Genomic DNA, 14,613 nt, shown 5'->3' on the forward strand with positions numbered 1-14,613 from the left:
AACCACAGCAGTGAACAGATGTCTTCTGTTGCCCTGCTAGACTACAGCTTGCCATATGTAGAATTCACCACCAGGTGGAGATCTTTATACAGTCAAAGGAGCTGCCACCAAGGGCTCCTGTAGAGACACTGAAGCTTTGTGCTATACTGCTTGCTAGGTTCTATGCACCCATATAGAAAATGCCCCTGATACAATGGAGGTTTTCCCACAGTGTGTGTATGTGTATCATTTATTTGGTTTTCTGTTCAGAAGAGCCATGATTTACTTGGTGGTCCCAAATAGGAAAAGAAATACCCCAGAAAGTAATTTGGGCCATTGATCAAAGGTTTCCATCAGCAGCGGCTCAGGCGGCAGAAACATGGCGGTTTCCCTGACTCTAAATTCGAGTGGGTGAAGCATCAGTTTGAAGAACTGAGTAATCGACCATGCTGGTGAATGTTCACTGAACTCTGAACAAGGATGTTTGTACCTTGAATCAATGCTCTGCAGCAACTATATGTACCCTAAGAACTACGTTCCTCGTACAAATACTGATAGAAGTCCGGATATCTAAAGAAAGTAGCCGGTTTAGCTGTTGTTGATCGGGCTTGCACAGTTGTAGCAGGGAAAGAGCGTAACTACCAGACTTTTGAAGTATGTATATGCCTCCTCACTTTCTAGAAAAAGCTTAAGACTTTCCAATTTAACCTCGGATTTTGCTGTTGTTCAGCAGATCTAATTAATTATTGTACAGTTTTTTCACCCAACATTGCCAAGAAGCTTCGCTGTACATAAGCAGATAAATATTAACGTAACATAACACTCGGTTTATTTACTGACTACATTCCACTGCACTGAATTTGTATGTTTTAGGGCCAGGAAAAATATGAGTTAGTGATTTAAGTGTGATACACAGTGGTCAAAACTCTGACAGTTATGTGCAGTCCTATTCTCACGTGACCTGGCTCCAGTGTTGTCATTTCCTGTGACGTCATTATCTGGTGTACGGTTACGTGATGTAGAAAGCCTTCCTCTTTTGGCCACAGAATATTGGACTGAGATGCGATCATGGTGCTAGGTAATTGAGGAGGACAGACTCACCGTGGTGGAGTCCAGGCCCAAGGTGGACACTGGTGATTCTTCTATGAAGGGCATGAGTTCAGCCAGAATGACAGTCTGGGAACCACTCTGCAGCACTTTGTGGATCTTCCCTTTATCTGAAATAGAAAAAGTAATTAATAAAAGATTGAAGGCCATGAGCAATTGTAGCCCGAAGTTAAAATTCATAAAGCTGGATGCAAGTATCAGATACTAGATATTCTGGGTCAGGGAGAGGCAGAAATAGGTAGGCTCCACAGTGGTCCTTATGTTCATTGATACATTCAGCCATTCCTGGTTGTTTATCAAATAGTACCTTTCATACTTGGACTTGTAGCCAAGAAACCCATGGTGGACATGTGTTTTATTAAGTGTACTTATAACATAAGATAGGTAATGGGTTTAAAAATACAGGGGGTAGATTATTTAAAAATGGTGACGCACAGTGTAGCACCAGTGTTGCTGCACGGATTCGTGCCACGGAGAAAGAGCATCCCCAATCCATATCTACTAAAATATGTTGCTGATGGTCTCTTGCCCTGTACTGGTGGCAAACAGGCTACCTGGAGTTCACACACCTTTGCACCATAGTGCTTAAGACTTTACAATTTGACCTCTGATTTTGCCATTGTGCAGTAGACCTAGTTTTATCCTTGTGCGTTTGTTTTAGTCCAACATTGCCAAGAAGCTTCAGTGTACATGCGCTGATAAATATTAATATAACATAGCAACTGGATATATTAACTGGCGACATTGCACTGATTTTGTATTTTTTATTTCCAGGAAAGATATGAGTTAGAGTTTTAAGTGTGTTACACAGTCCCCAAAAGTCTCGCATTTATGTCTCTCCACTTTTCACATTACCTGGCTCGAATGTTGTCATTTCTGTGATGTCATTATCGGGCGCTCGATCCCATGATGTAAATTCCAGTGATGTCGTCATCTCAATCGTAATTGGTGGTTTTGAAACCTGGAATCTGCGTTTCGTATCATAGGGTTTCTATTGAAAGGATAACCTCCCAATTCAAAATACTATGCTTAGACACATTTTAAAAAAAATATTTCACACATTGGTTGTGTGCTGTACATTTCTCTGACTTTGCACCTGTCTTAAAGCGGTGCTATTTTTTTTTATCGCAAAGCAAGATCTGGCAATCTTTGTAGACCTGGCTTAGAGTAAAAAACCATAGGTGTTAAAACTTGAATGCCTTAAGTACCAATCATTGAATGCCCCCCTGAAACAAAGTAGTGCAAAGCCTTACACGACCTTGCTGTGTCACTGACTTTTTTTAAACGCACAGCTCATTTTAAACTTTTAAGTGGGACTCTGTTTGGGGGAGAGGGAACTTACATTTTCTCTCTTTCTGCCGCATATCATCTCATTGCACTTCGGTCCGTCACAGCTTTTGGTGTTTGTGCGTAAAGGGCTGTGCTTGTCCTGTCACACTTCCTGATTGAATCTTGCTACATATCGTGCTGAGGACTTGGCAACACCTATATCAGGGGAACGTGCAGCCTGACACAGACTTGCCGCGTCCCTGATTTTTAAACACACTGCTCATTTTAAACTTGTTAGTGAGACTGTTTGGAGGGGACGTAATTTACATGTGCCTTCTTTGCGCTGCATATAACCTCATCATCCTTCGGTTTGTCACAGCTTGTGTTGTTTGCGTCTCATCAGTTTTTTACTTGTACTGCCACTCTTCCTGGTTGAATCTTGCTACATACCGTACCAGCATTTTTGGGGGTTGGCAGTCTAGTGTGAGGACTTGGCAAGGCCTATATTGGGCGAATGTCAGTGCTGATGCGTGCAGTGGGTGAGCACGCCGAAGGCAAGCCCATCTACTGCCCTGCACTAGGACCCCTGGCGGTATCCCACCCATGTATATTCAAGAGGAATGCTCTTGGAGCTCAGCAACCAAGGTAGGAACAACCTCATTTTAATACTGACTGTTTTGGCAGAATAAACTGCAACTTTACATTCACACCAAACAGGCCTTCGTGTTTAGAGGTGTGCACTATGTTGCACTCCATTTCCATTGACCCCTAAATCCATTCCACCGACTGACTCACTCACTTGTATTCTCCTCAATACACGTTCTCTCATTAAAAGTAAATATATATTTTCTGAGTTTGTGGACTATTATTCTCCAGATATTATTTTGTTACAGAAACCTGGGCCGATTCTACAGCAGACCCTGATTTAGGAATCGCTATTCCAGTTGGTTACAATATTTCCAGACTAGACCGGCCAGCTAACGCGGCAGTGGGTTTGTAATAATTTTTTGCAACCATCTTAAAACTTGTTTCAGCCCATCATGCACTTGGACTGCGAAGCCCTTATGTTTAATTTTAACTTGATCGACACTGTCACCTTCAATGGCATTTTTATCTATCACCACCACGGGCCCAGACCAAAATTCATTCAAACCTTAATGAGTTTACTGAATCATTTATGAATCTCCCTAACTTTACAATCCTTGGGGATTTAAATTTCTTAGAGATTTTAGACATTTAAGACACAGAACACCTACTTGATAGCCTGCTTAGTTTTGACCTTACTCAAATAATAAATTCAGCGACCCATCTGGCAAATCACACCATCAATGGGATTTTTATTAGTAATCATGTGCTAAGTTTCGAGAAAGTTCTGCCTCCTGACCTGAACTGACCACAAAGGATTGTTTCTTTTCGTTAAAGTCCAGACCAATAACAGCTTAAGCCATACTTTTCCAACTTTGATTAAATTTCACCCCTGGCAAAAAAATAGATGAGACTAAACTAAACAATTTTCTCTTGAAGTTTTACCCCATATTTGAGAGTAATATTGACACAGCTACTGATAATTTTACAGACTGGATTGACTCCGGAGTCTCTAAGCTGGCCCTCGTATAGACAATTAAAAACCACAGAAGGAAGCCTTCTGCTTTGTGGTATTCACAAGATCTAAAATTATTAAAACAAAAATGCAGATGTCAGGAACGAAAATGGAGAAAAAACTATTGCGCTGATGAAAAAAATAAATACAACTTATGTGCTAATATAAGTGTTGGATTGTAGCAGAAAAAACACATATTTTACGAATAGAATTAACACAGAAAAAAAGTAATCTAAAGAGTTATTTACACCCCGCTCGGAGCTACACCTCCAGAGCCCGTATGGCCTGCAGCATATTGAAGGAAGCTGCCAGAGAACTGCTGGGTGTCTCGCACTGAGCCCCTACATGCACGGCAGCACCCTAGGTGTGCGGTGTGGTGCAGCAAAGTTGCAGAGCTGCAACGTGCGGTCCTGACTGCCCATGATGACTGGTCTTCGATTAGGGGCCTGAACTTCCTGCCTCACACACACCCGAGGAGGCTCCACTACTGCAATCTGTGGGGACAAACTGCTGGAGGTTCACGTAGAACTCAGCTGGGTTGCCCCATACTGGCAATCAAACTTAGTGGCCTCAGAGCAATCTGGAGTATAGACTGCCCATCAACGTTACAGGTGCGCTGGAGGTACTGCCAGCACTCCCCTGCCCAGAGCCCGAACTTACTAGAGACATTTACAACACTCCCTTACTTGTTGCACTTACTGCCTGGGGCCAGGGGTCTGGGACTGCCTTGACCTCTCCTCCCCAACTGTTGGATTGTGCACTGTGCTACGATTGGGGGGGGGGGGGCTGGTGCACCAACCACCATAGGCACAGAACAGTTGGGACACGAGGCCTGCTCCCTGGGTTAATAGTGCTGACCTGACATGAGCAACTGAGCAGTTCCTTCTCCCGCATCCCTTTTGGAATCCTGTGAGCCGAGGAGATCTCAGACTTTGTAAATCCTTGCCCTAGTGGGGTCCTGCGTAACGGCAGCTGAGGAAGTGGGAAACGGTTATCACTCGGAGACCTGAAACACCTCGGCAGGCAGAGCACCACTTCTCTGGTTAACTTTTGGGCTTGGGACCTGTATAGAGAGCCTGTTGCATACAATATTAACTGTGTCGCCCCTGTCTCTTCGGATCTTGTGTGATTAGTGGCGACTCTTGTTTGCAACACGGATTACACCCCTATGCCGGACTTGGAGCCTTTGAAGTTCCATTTAGGAGAAAAAGATACTTACTAGCTATACCAGACGTGCCCCTTCCTGAGATCAGAACTGTTGAACTACTATCGGTAAATACCCTAAGAAGGAGGAAGCAAACAACTATTGTCCATCCCAAAGAGTCGGGTTCCACTAACATGGAGGAAGTAGCCCTGAACAGTGGGCCTTCAGCTAGGGCCACCATGCAGTGACGTTGGACACTATTCTACAGGCCATTGCTGTCTCTTGGGAAGCACTTCAATTGAAAATTGATACTATGATGATGGACATGGGGCTTTTGAGATATGAGCAATGAAGACTAGCAGAAAGGGTCACTACTGCTGAAAGCTCCTTAGCGGACATTACTCCTTAAATTGCGTCCATGCGTGAACAGATGTTCCACTTGGAAGGCAGAGTTAAGACCTTGGAAACTAGGGATGGAGATGCTGAACATAGGGCCAGGAGGAATAACTTTAGGATTATAGGACTGCCAGAGTACGTAGAGGGACCAAATATGAATGACAGGCTTTCTGGAACAGTGGCTCCAAGAAAAAGTGACCCCAGAAGGACTCTCTCCATTCTGTGCACTCGAAAGTGCACACAGTGTTCCCTGCACTACCACTATTACCTGGTGCAACTCCCAGACCAGTTTTGGCTAAACTCTAGCATTACTAAGATGGTGATCACATCCTGAGCCAGGCCCAGCTCAAAGGAGACGTAATGGTTGAAAACCACAGTGTAATAATCTTCCCAGACTTTACCAGAGAAGTCCAAAAACGGAGAGCCTCTTTTGTGGTTGCAAATAAGAAGCTTAGACAGCTGGGGATTTCTTATGCCATCTTCTTCCCTAGCAGGCTGCGAATGGTTCAGGGGGACAGTGTGCACTTCTTTACCTCTCTGCCATTGATGTGCAACTTGATAGATCGCTTCCCCCAGGTGGCTCCTGCTGGAGAGTGGCAGACAATCTCAACACCTCCCAGGAAGAAAGTGAGGGGTGGGGCTTGGTCCCAGGCACTGAATGAACGTGGACAGTAGAGGTGGTGGCGGCTATGAGTGGAGCAGGCTCTAACCCCCCTTCTGTGATTGGCGGTGATGAAGACTGACTCTGACAGTGTACTGTCTTCATGCATAATTCAGTGGGCTCCCGACCCCAGATAACCCCCAATACCTCTGATGAGGTCATTTGTCTGAGCCGGTATTTGCTGAGTAAGACAGGGCTCTGTTTGAGATACGCCTGTATATGTGGACAGTGTTGACTCAATCATTACCTTGCTGCTGGGTTAAATGTGGGCTTAAACCCACACCACAACCCAGTATTAATCTCTATAGTTTGTCACAGAGTGCGTCCCTGTGTATCTGATTGGCGACTATGTGTCGGGGTCTTGGAGGACCCTGTGTTTCAAAACACTATTGATGAAGCCATACAGAACTATTTTGAAGATAATGCATTCCTTACTGCTTCACCCCTGATTTAAGGAATGCTTTTACAGCTGCCATTAGAGGGTGCTGTATTGCTGAGTGGGGGTATGCTGTACGTTGGGGGGGGAAGTAGAGACCCAGGAGGTGGGCACTCCTGGAGTTCGCCAGACCTGAGAACCCAAGATTGAAACAACCATTACTAGAAGAGAAAGAACCATTGGCGGTCCAAATTGAGAAGGTCCTCCGCTTTAATTACAGTGAATACATGGTGCTTACCAATGATAAGTGCGATGAAGCAGGGACCCTGCAGGCATGGCTCCCCAACCCAGCGACCAGCAGCTCTTTAATCTTGGAAGTGGAATCAGAAGCTGGTGAGCACCCCTATAGCCAGGACAGCATTGATGGTAGATTCGAAGAATGCTATACATCCTTATATTCCCCTCCACTTGGCTTGCCCCCCCAGATCCTTGAGGAATTCTTGGACCCACTGGCCCTACTGATGCTCACATGTAATGCAGCAGAAGAACTAGGTGATGCTATCACACTCCAGGAGGTGCAAACTAGTACCAAGGCCATGGCACGAAGCAAAGTCCCTGGGTCAGATGGCCTGCCAGCAGAGTTGTATGCAACATTGGCAGAAGCACTGGCACTGAAATTGGTCGCCCCCTATGCTGTGGCCCAAGAAGCAGGCTGCCTCCCGGATTACACTTGGCGAAGCTCTGGTGATCCTGCCACTGAAGCTGGACCATTACCCCATTCATAGACTTCTTTCACTCATAGATGCAGATTTTTTTTTTAGACAAACGTAGGTCAGTGGTCATGGCTATTGAAAAAGCTTTCAATGGTTTGCAATAGAGTTTCCTTTATCAGTGATGTTGCAAATGGGTACAGGACCTGGGATTGTCCAGTGGACTAAGCTCCTCTCCTCGGCACCTACAGCGCTAGTTTGGAGCAGTAAAATTGATTTCAAACTCTTGTATAGTGGTGTGGGGGACCAGACAGGGATACCCACTTTCTCCATTGCTGTTTGCTATTGCAGTGGAGCCTCTGGCTAGCAGTGCTCGCTCTGGTGTGTCCTATTGAGGGTTGGAACTACAGGGCATTTCTCACTACACCGCCTTATATGCAGATAATATGCTCTTGTTATTTCGAGATGTGGGCACAGACCTACCAGGAGCAATAGCTCTCCTAGAGAGCTTTGGGAGGGTGGCGGGTTTGTGCATTAATTGGCAGAAATCCCATTTGATCCCGCTCTGTAGCGACGTGCCCCAGGCCTGACATCTACGTGGACTTACATGGGAATAGACCTACCTGAAATATCTAGGTGTTAAGATTTACCATGGTCCTCCAGTCTTCTTGGGCGGTAACACTGGGGCAGCACTTAGAGCATTTACTTGGTTGGCCTTCTGGAAGTTCTTACCACTGCCCGTGGTGGGTAGAATCAATGTGGCACTCCCCCAACTATTGTATTTGTTTCAACGTAGTCCATCATTATTCCCTGACAGATCTTTTGAGATCTTGAGTCGCTGATGATCGTTCAAATGAGATCGCCCAGCAACAGAATGGGGGCTGACGGTGCCAGACCTAGAGGCCTATAATTTAGCGGTACAGCCAGTGGATTCATTTTCAGATGAACCCTAGAAAAGAGGTCATCTGCTTGGTTCCAAGCTCTCAAGTCCTGTTTCAGGTCATTTTGAATCCCAGACAACCTCCCAGGGAGGGTTCCGCAGAGTTGCTGATCATCTGGGGATGCTGGCAGCACTGTCTACTGCGTACCCATACTTGTGCGCCCTGCTCGCTGGATCTGCTGTTTCAAAGGCTGAAGCTGGTAGTTTGAGGTGCAGCCTTGAGGGGGCTCGAAGAGTGGACTGCTAATGGGGTAACCCACATTGGCATAGCATTGAATAGCATCCCTGACCCTTTTCCTGCTCTGGAACCAACTCCACTGCACCCTTTAATAAAAGGACTTGCACCTCCTGCTGAAGCAACAGGAGATGATCTTCCGTTGAAAACGAATGACGGGCGGGATGGGAGGGGGAAACTCCTGAAAAGGAAGGGCATAACATTTCCCCACAATATTCAGCACCCAAGAGTCCAATGTGATTAACTACCACTCGTGGAGAAAATGAAATAGCCTTCCCCCTAAGCGGGAGAAGTATGATGCAAGATGGAGAGAAAACTAGGGCTGCTTTCCTTGATGGCTTCCCCCAGAGGAAGAAGATAAGACAGGAGGCTGCTGAGTGGCTCCTCGCTTTCTAACCCCCGCCCTCTATAAGACCTATAGAGATGGTTGGCAGGCTGCTGCATGCTGGACTGTGGCCTCCCACGAAAAGGGGACCCACGGCCAAAACCCCTGAACCTCCGAAAAGATCTAAAGGGTATGGACGCTGAAGCCTGGAATCCCAAGGACTTGCAATAGCCCTGCTGTCTTTAAAACGCTCCATAGCTGAGTCGGTCTTGGATCCAAACAACTTCTCGCTATCAAACGGAAGGTCCAGCAAAGTTGTCTGAACATCTGAGGAAAAGCCAGAATACCTAAGCCACAGATGCCTCCTGGTTGCCACCAAAGTGGCTATTGCCCTGGCAACTGAATCTGCTATATCCAAACCAGACTGGATAACCTGCTTGGCCGCTGCTTGAGTGTCCAACAGGAGTTCATCAAACGGCCCCTGCACATCCTGAGGCAAGCTTGGCACCACAGCTCTTGCCGTGTCCATCAGGGCATGAATATACCTCCCTGCACACAGGTAGCATTGACAGACTTCAAGGCCATACTGCACGAGGAGAAACTCTTCTTTGCTGTTTTCTCCATTCGCTTAGACTCTCTATCTGATGTAGTAGCAGGGAACAAACCAGGTGCAGACTGGGCAAAACAAGAGGCTTGCACTACTAAGATCTCAGGTGTTGGATGCTGAGACAAAAACTGTGGATCCCCAGGAGCAACTCTGTACCTCCTAGCCACAGTCCTGGAAACCGCTGGAGTCGTGACAGGTTTCCTCCAATTGTCTAGTATGGGTTCAGTAAGGGCATCATTAAAAAGGAATAGGGGCTCTGAAGACATAGCGGAAGGATGCAACACCTCAGTCAGAATGTTCATCTTCACCTCCGATGCTGGTAAAGGAAGGTCTAAGAACTCAGCAGCCTTTCTTATCACGCTGTGGTAAGATGCTCCCTCCTCTGGGAGCTCGCCAGGGGATGAAAGATCCCACTCAGGGGCCACTTGCAGAGTCCAGACCCTGAAATTCACCCATAGGCTCAGGAATCTCCCCTTCCTCCAACAGCTGTTGCCGATACTCCCGCTCCTCCAAGAGCCTCAAGGCCCTCCTTCTCAACCTCAGTCTGGCATCCAACCGCGGCGTCGACAGAGAGTTAGCCGACGTTGACGATGCTGGTTTCCAAGCAGATGGACTCTCCAGCGGAGGAGAGGGTGGAGAGACACTGCATCCCAATCAGGACCTATCCGGCGCCAGCATCGACTCCATTAGCACCGTCGGCAACATCATCTGGGGTGACGACATCATCTGGATATAAGGGTACAAATGGGGCCTATTTGTACGGTGCCAGTGAACCCAGCGTGGAAGCTGATGGACCCCGTGGGGCCTGCCAGTGCACCAGCAGGGGCCATAGCTCTGCGGAAAATGCTAAACATAGCATTAAGGAACACTGCTGGATCCGCTCCCCGAGTCAGGAAGGCAGGAAACCTCTGCTCGTCCTGACGCACTTGAACCGAAACTGAAGCTTGTACCTCCGACTCTTCACCATGAGTTGACACAGGAGAAAAGTGATTTGGAGGACTCACCGGGGACTCGAAGACCACTATCAACGACGTCCCTGGAGAAGCCTGTAGGCGCTGAGGAGTGATCGTTGGACTGACCTCCCACGCTGTACGCCGCCATCTCGGAGGGGACTGAGACCGAGACCGATCCCTGGAAGAACGGCGTTGAGAATCATGCCAGCGCCGCTTCTTATGTGACCTCGAGAACTTATGTGCAGAAGAGTCCCTCGCCTTAGATCTTCGATGACCCTTATGCTCCTTCTTAACTTTTGCCTCTCTCTCCTTCAAGGCCTTTGGGTTCATCCGCTGGCAGGACACGCACCCCTCCACGTCGTAGCCCGAGCTTAGGCACCACAAGCAGTCCTCATGCGGATCTGTAACTGACATGCCACCCCTGCACTCATGACAAGGCTTAGAGCCCGATTTTTTCAGTGGAGACATTGTAACTTGACAACAACTGCTTTGAAACAGTAACTGTTCGAGAGCAGGAAAAAAAAGTTAGCGTCGAAGGCGTGGAAAAAAGGGAACTGACGTCAGCACGCCGGCGAGGACTTCTTATTGCCATGATGATGTCAGATGGAGTTGCGTGCGGAGCCGTGCAATTGTGACGTCCTCGTTGACGTGGAAAGCGAGGAATTTGTTTTTCAGCGAATGCTGGCGCATGGGGAGAGCTCATAAAGTGAGTAATCCACCAGAAAAAGCGTTACAGAAGGTAATTAACTTGTTCTTTTTCTCGCCAGAACAAGGATAGAAACTAAAAGGAACAAAGCAACTGTTTTTGGGGTGTGCTCGAGGCTTCTTGTGAACATATCACTGAAATGCTTCAGCCCAGTATGGTAAATGCACATTGGAGCTGTGGCAGCCATATTTTCTGCACTTTCAGTGATCAACTAATGGGTTGCTACTACTTTAAGACAAATGGAGGCCTCTTTAGTGTATCAACTTTTTAAAAGACTCACCGAATCATAAATGCAGTTGGGTATATTGCCATTTTTTCTCTTTACAGCTTTGAAAGGAATCCACAAAGCTTCCCTTTCGCAGAGCTTACCTGAAATGGTGGCCAGAGGATTGCTCTCATAGCATCCTGGAGGCAATGCAAACACTCATCTGCTTTGCAACAGGACACCCCTTTTATTCGAGATGAGTGGCATATACAAGTAAACTGCCAAAGGCATGCAAAAGCCTGAAAAGATTCAGCTAGTCTGATTGGATGGCAATTGGATATCTTTCAGCCCAGATTAAAAATTGTTTGAAAGTGCTGCCAAGAGCTGCACTCCAATTTGAATAGCTGCCTTGACTAGACTCTGGGACCAGATCAACACCACTTGACAGGACATCCCCTTCCTCACCGAGACCTTGACCAACCCCACCTCGGGTCCAGAAATCACCATCGCCATTCCTGACAATTACAGCATCTTAAGGAGGGACCAGCCCTCCCACCCAGGTGGAGGACTCGCCATCATACACAAATCCTCACTATGTGTCAAGGCCAAGGCCGTCCAAGGAGATCACTGCACCACCTTGAAACTCCTTCAGTTCCTGGTCCACTCCAACCACAATTCCTCCATCTGCAGCACCCTGGTGTACAGGGCATCCGACCCCGCCCAGCTTTCATAGACTATGTCATAGACATCGCTACCCCCCAGGCCTTGGCATCAGTCGACTACCTCCTCCTCGGCGACCTGAACTTCCACCTCGAGGACCTCACCAGCCCTAACACCGCCGTTCTGCTAGACAACCTCGTCACCCTCGGCCTCAGACAGCTGGTCTCCACACCCAGACACATTGCAGGACACACACTGGACCCCATCTTCACCTCAAGCGACCGGATCACCATCATGACCATCCTCACCCCAGATTGGACCGACCACTGCTGCATACATTTCACAATCACCGCACCCAGCAGCCGCACCTCCAGGACCCCCCACAGGAAATGGAACGAAATCACCAACGAGCAACTCACCTCATTGCTCACCAAATCCCTCCCTCCCCCTCTGACGACGCCAACACAGCAGCGCGCAATCTCAACGCATGGATCACCGATGCACCAACACTCTATCCCCTCTCCGGCTGACATCAGCCAAACGCGTACCTAAGAAGGCCAGCTGGTTCACCACAAAACTCCAAAAATCAAAGCGTACCCGCAGACCTTTAGAGAAATAATGGAGGAACAGCCAATCCAGTGAAGTCCTCACCTCATTCAGAGCCACAACCGCCGCCCACAGACAAAAATCGAGAACGCCAGGAAGGATGCACTCCGGGAGCACATCAACTCTCCGCACACATCTCGAAGAACTCTTCTCAGTCATCAACGAGTTCACAGATCCCCCATCTGAAGCCACCAGCATCCCCCGCCACAGGACCCCTACGACAAACTTGCCTCCTTTTTCCACCACAAGTTCCAGGACATCTACAACAGCTTCCTGTCACCTGGCACCGGAACCTGCAACCGACCCACCCCCAGAACCTGCCCAGACCATCCACAACTGGACCACGCACACCACAGAGGAAATAGTCAACATCTTGAACAGCATCCACTCCGGAGCCCCCTCGGACCTCTGCCCGCACCACATATACATCAGAGCCAGCACACCCATCGTCCCCGAGCTCCATAACACAATCAACTGGTCCATCAGCACGGGCACCTTCCCTGTGGACTGGAAACACAGCGAAATACACCCTCTCTTAAAGAAACCTTCAGCCGACCCTTCAGAACTAAATAATTTCCGGCCCATCTCGCTGCTGCCCTACCCCGCCAAAGTACTAGAGAAAGCAATCAACTCACGACTACAGAATTTCATTGAGGCCAACAACTCCCTGGACAGCTCCCAGTCCGGCTTCCGCAGCAATCACAGCATGGAGACAGCACTCCTGGCAGCAATCAACGACATCCAATTACTCCTAGGCCACAACACAGCACTCATACTCCTTGACCTCTCAGCAGCTCTCAACACAGTCTCCCACAGCACTCTGCGCACCAGACTCCACGACATAGGAATCCACGGAAGAGCCCTGGAATGAATCCACTCCTTCCTCTCTGGGAGGATGCAGAGGGTCAGACTCCCACCCTACACCTCCAGACCCACAGGAGTCAACTGCGGAGTCCCCCAAGGATCCTCACTGAGTCCCACACTGTTCAACATATACATGGCCCCTCTTGCTGACATCGTCAAAAGCCACGGGATAAACATGGTGTCATATGCGGATGACAGGGCATATGATAGACCTTCATAGGCTGCTGATGCTTTTTACATCAGAACTATGGTCTGCTAGTCCCTTCAAAGCTGGGGACAAGCTTGAAGTTCTGGTACAAAGTTGTTTTCAACTTACCTGCTGGTTGGAATAGTGGTTTAGAAGAACCACTCAGAAACCCTATGGAGTCTACAGGAGCAGCAAAGAACACCATAAAGAGTTTCAGGACATCTCACAAAAAGAGTGGATACTTACAGCAACCATAATTAACAGACCTTCCCCCAGAATTGGCGTTCAGCATGGAAAAATGTCCCCCACGCTTCTAAGTGACCCTTTTTAAACATCGGAACCACTATTATATCCCCAGCACCCCATCATCTCCATCGGTCATGGCCCTGCATGGGCCTCGCCAGTCTTGCACCAAGATGCCTGGAGAGTCACCCAGAGCTAAACTATGATCTCTCTGACACTACCTGACAGTGTAGAATCTCAGTAACTGCTAGCACTTGTACTCCAGATTCCTAGTTCTTGGGCACAGAGAGTGAAATCCACTTGGTGACCTTTGGCATACTGTGGCTGAGATTACACAATTGTTTGGGATTAGTGCTCATCTACACCCCTGTCATCTTACAGAGGGGCTACCATTCAATCCACGAAAATTGACCCCATGGAAAGAAATATGTATTGCCAAAATCGAGGGCATACCAGATCTAATAGGGAGATGGCCAGCCTGTTTCCTAGAAATCACAACTTCATTGGATTATTTTGACCAGTCGCAGAAGTTTTGACAATGCACTTTAAGTTTTGATATCAAGGCCCCAAAAAAGAGACTTGCCTAGTGTTCCAGTAAACCAGGGGCATTAAAGGTCTTCATCTGCAACACACATTGCCTATGGGGATATCAGACCTCAACTACAAGGAATGGGGAAACTATAGATTATTTGGAAACATTGGATTTTAACTGCATAGAACTAGGCTCATTTGACTTTTATTCCACTTTGACAGTGTGGGCATCAGTTTATTAGAAAAACTCCCCAAGTTTTAAGCATCTTTACTGGGTGAGTTTATAATTCTGTTGAAGTGCCCTCTGTT

At 47.6% G+C, this 14,613-nt stretch overlaps 1 protein-coding gene across 2 annotated transcripts in view; it reads right to left on the bottom strand.

Moving 5' to 3' along the window:
* The window catches only part of LOC138268424 (semaphorin-7A-like), a 187,968-nt gene that overhangs the window by 36,006 nt on the left and 137,349 nt on the right, over nucleotides 1-14,613 (bottom strand). For both annotated transcript variants that reach the window (XM_069218045.1, XM_069218046.1), the window contains exon 11: nucleotides 1,081-1,196. In XM_069218045.1, coding sequence (XP_069074146.1) covers nucleotides 1,081-1,196 — 116 coding nt within the window. The remainder of the gene's footprint in view (nucleotides 1-1,080; nucleotides 1,197-14,613) is intronic.

Source organism: Pleurodeles waltl, chromosome 12 (genome assembly GCF_031143425.1).
Source record: "Pleurodeles waltl isolate 20211129_DDA chromosome 12, aPleWal1.hap1.20221129, whole genome shotgun sequence".
In the NCBI taxonomy this organism is placed as follows: domain Eukaryota; kingdom Metazoa; phylum Chordata; class Amphibia; order Caudata; family Salamandridae; genus Pleurodeles; species Pleurodeles waltl.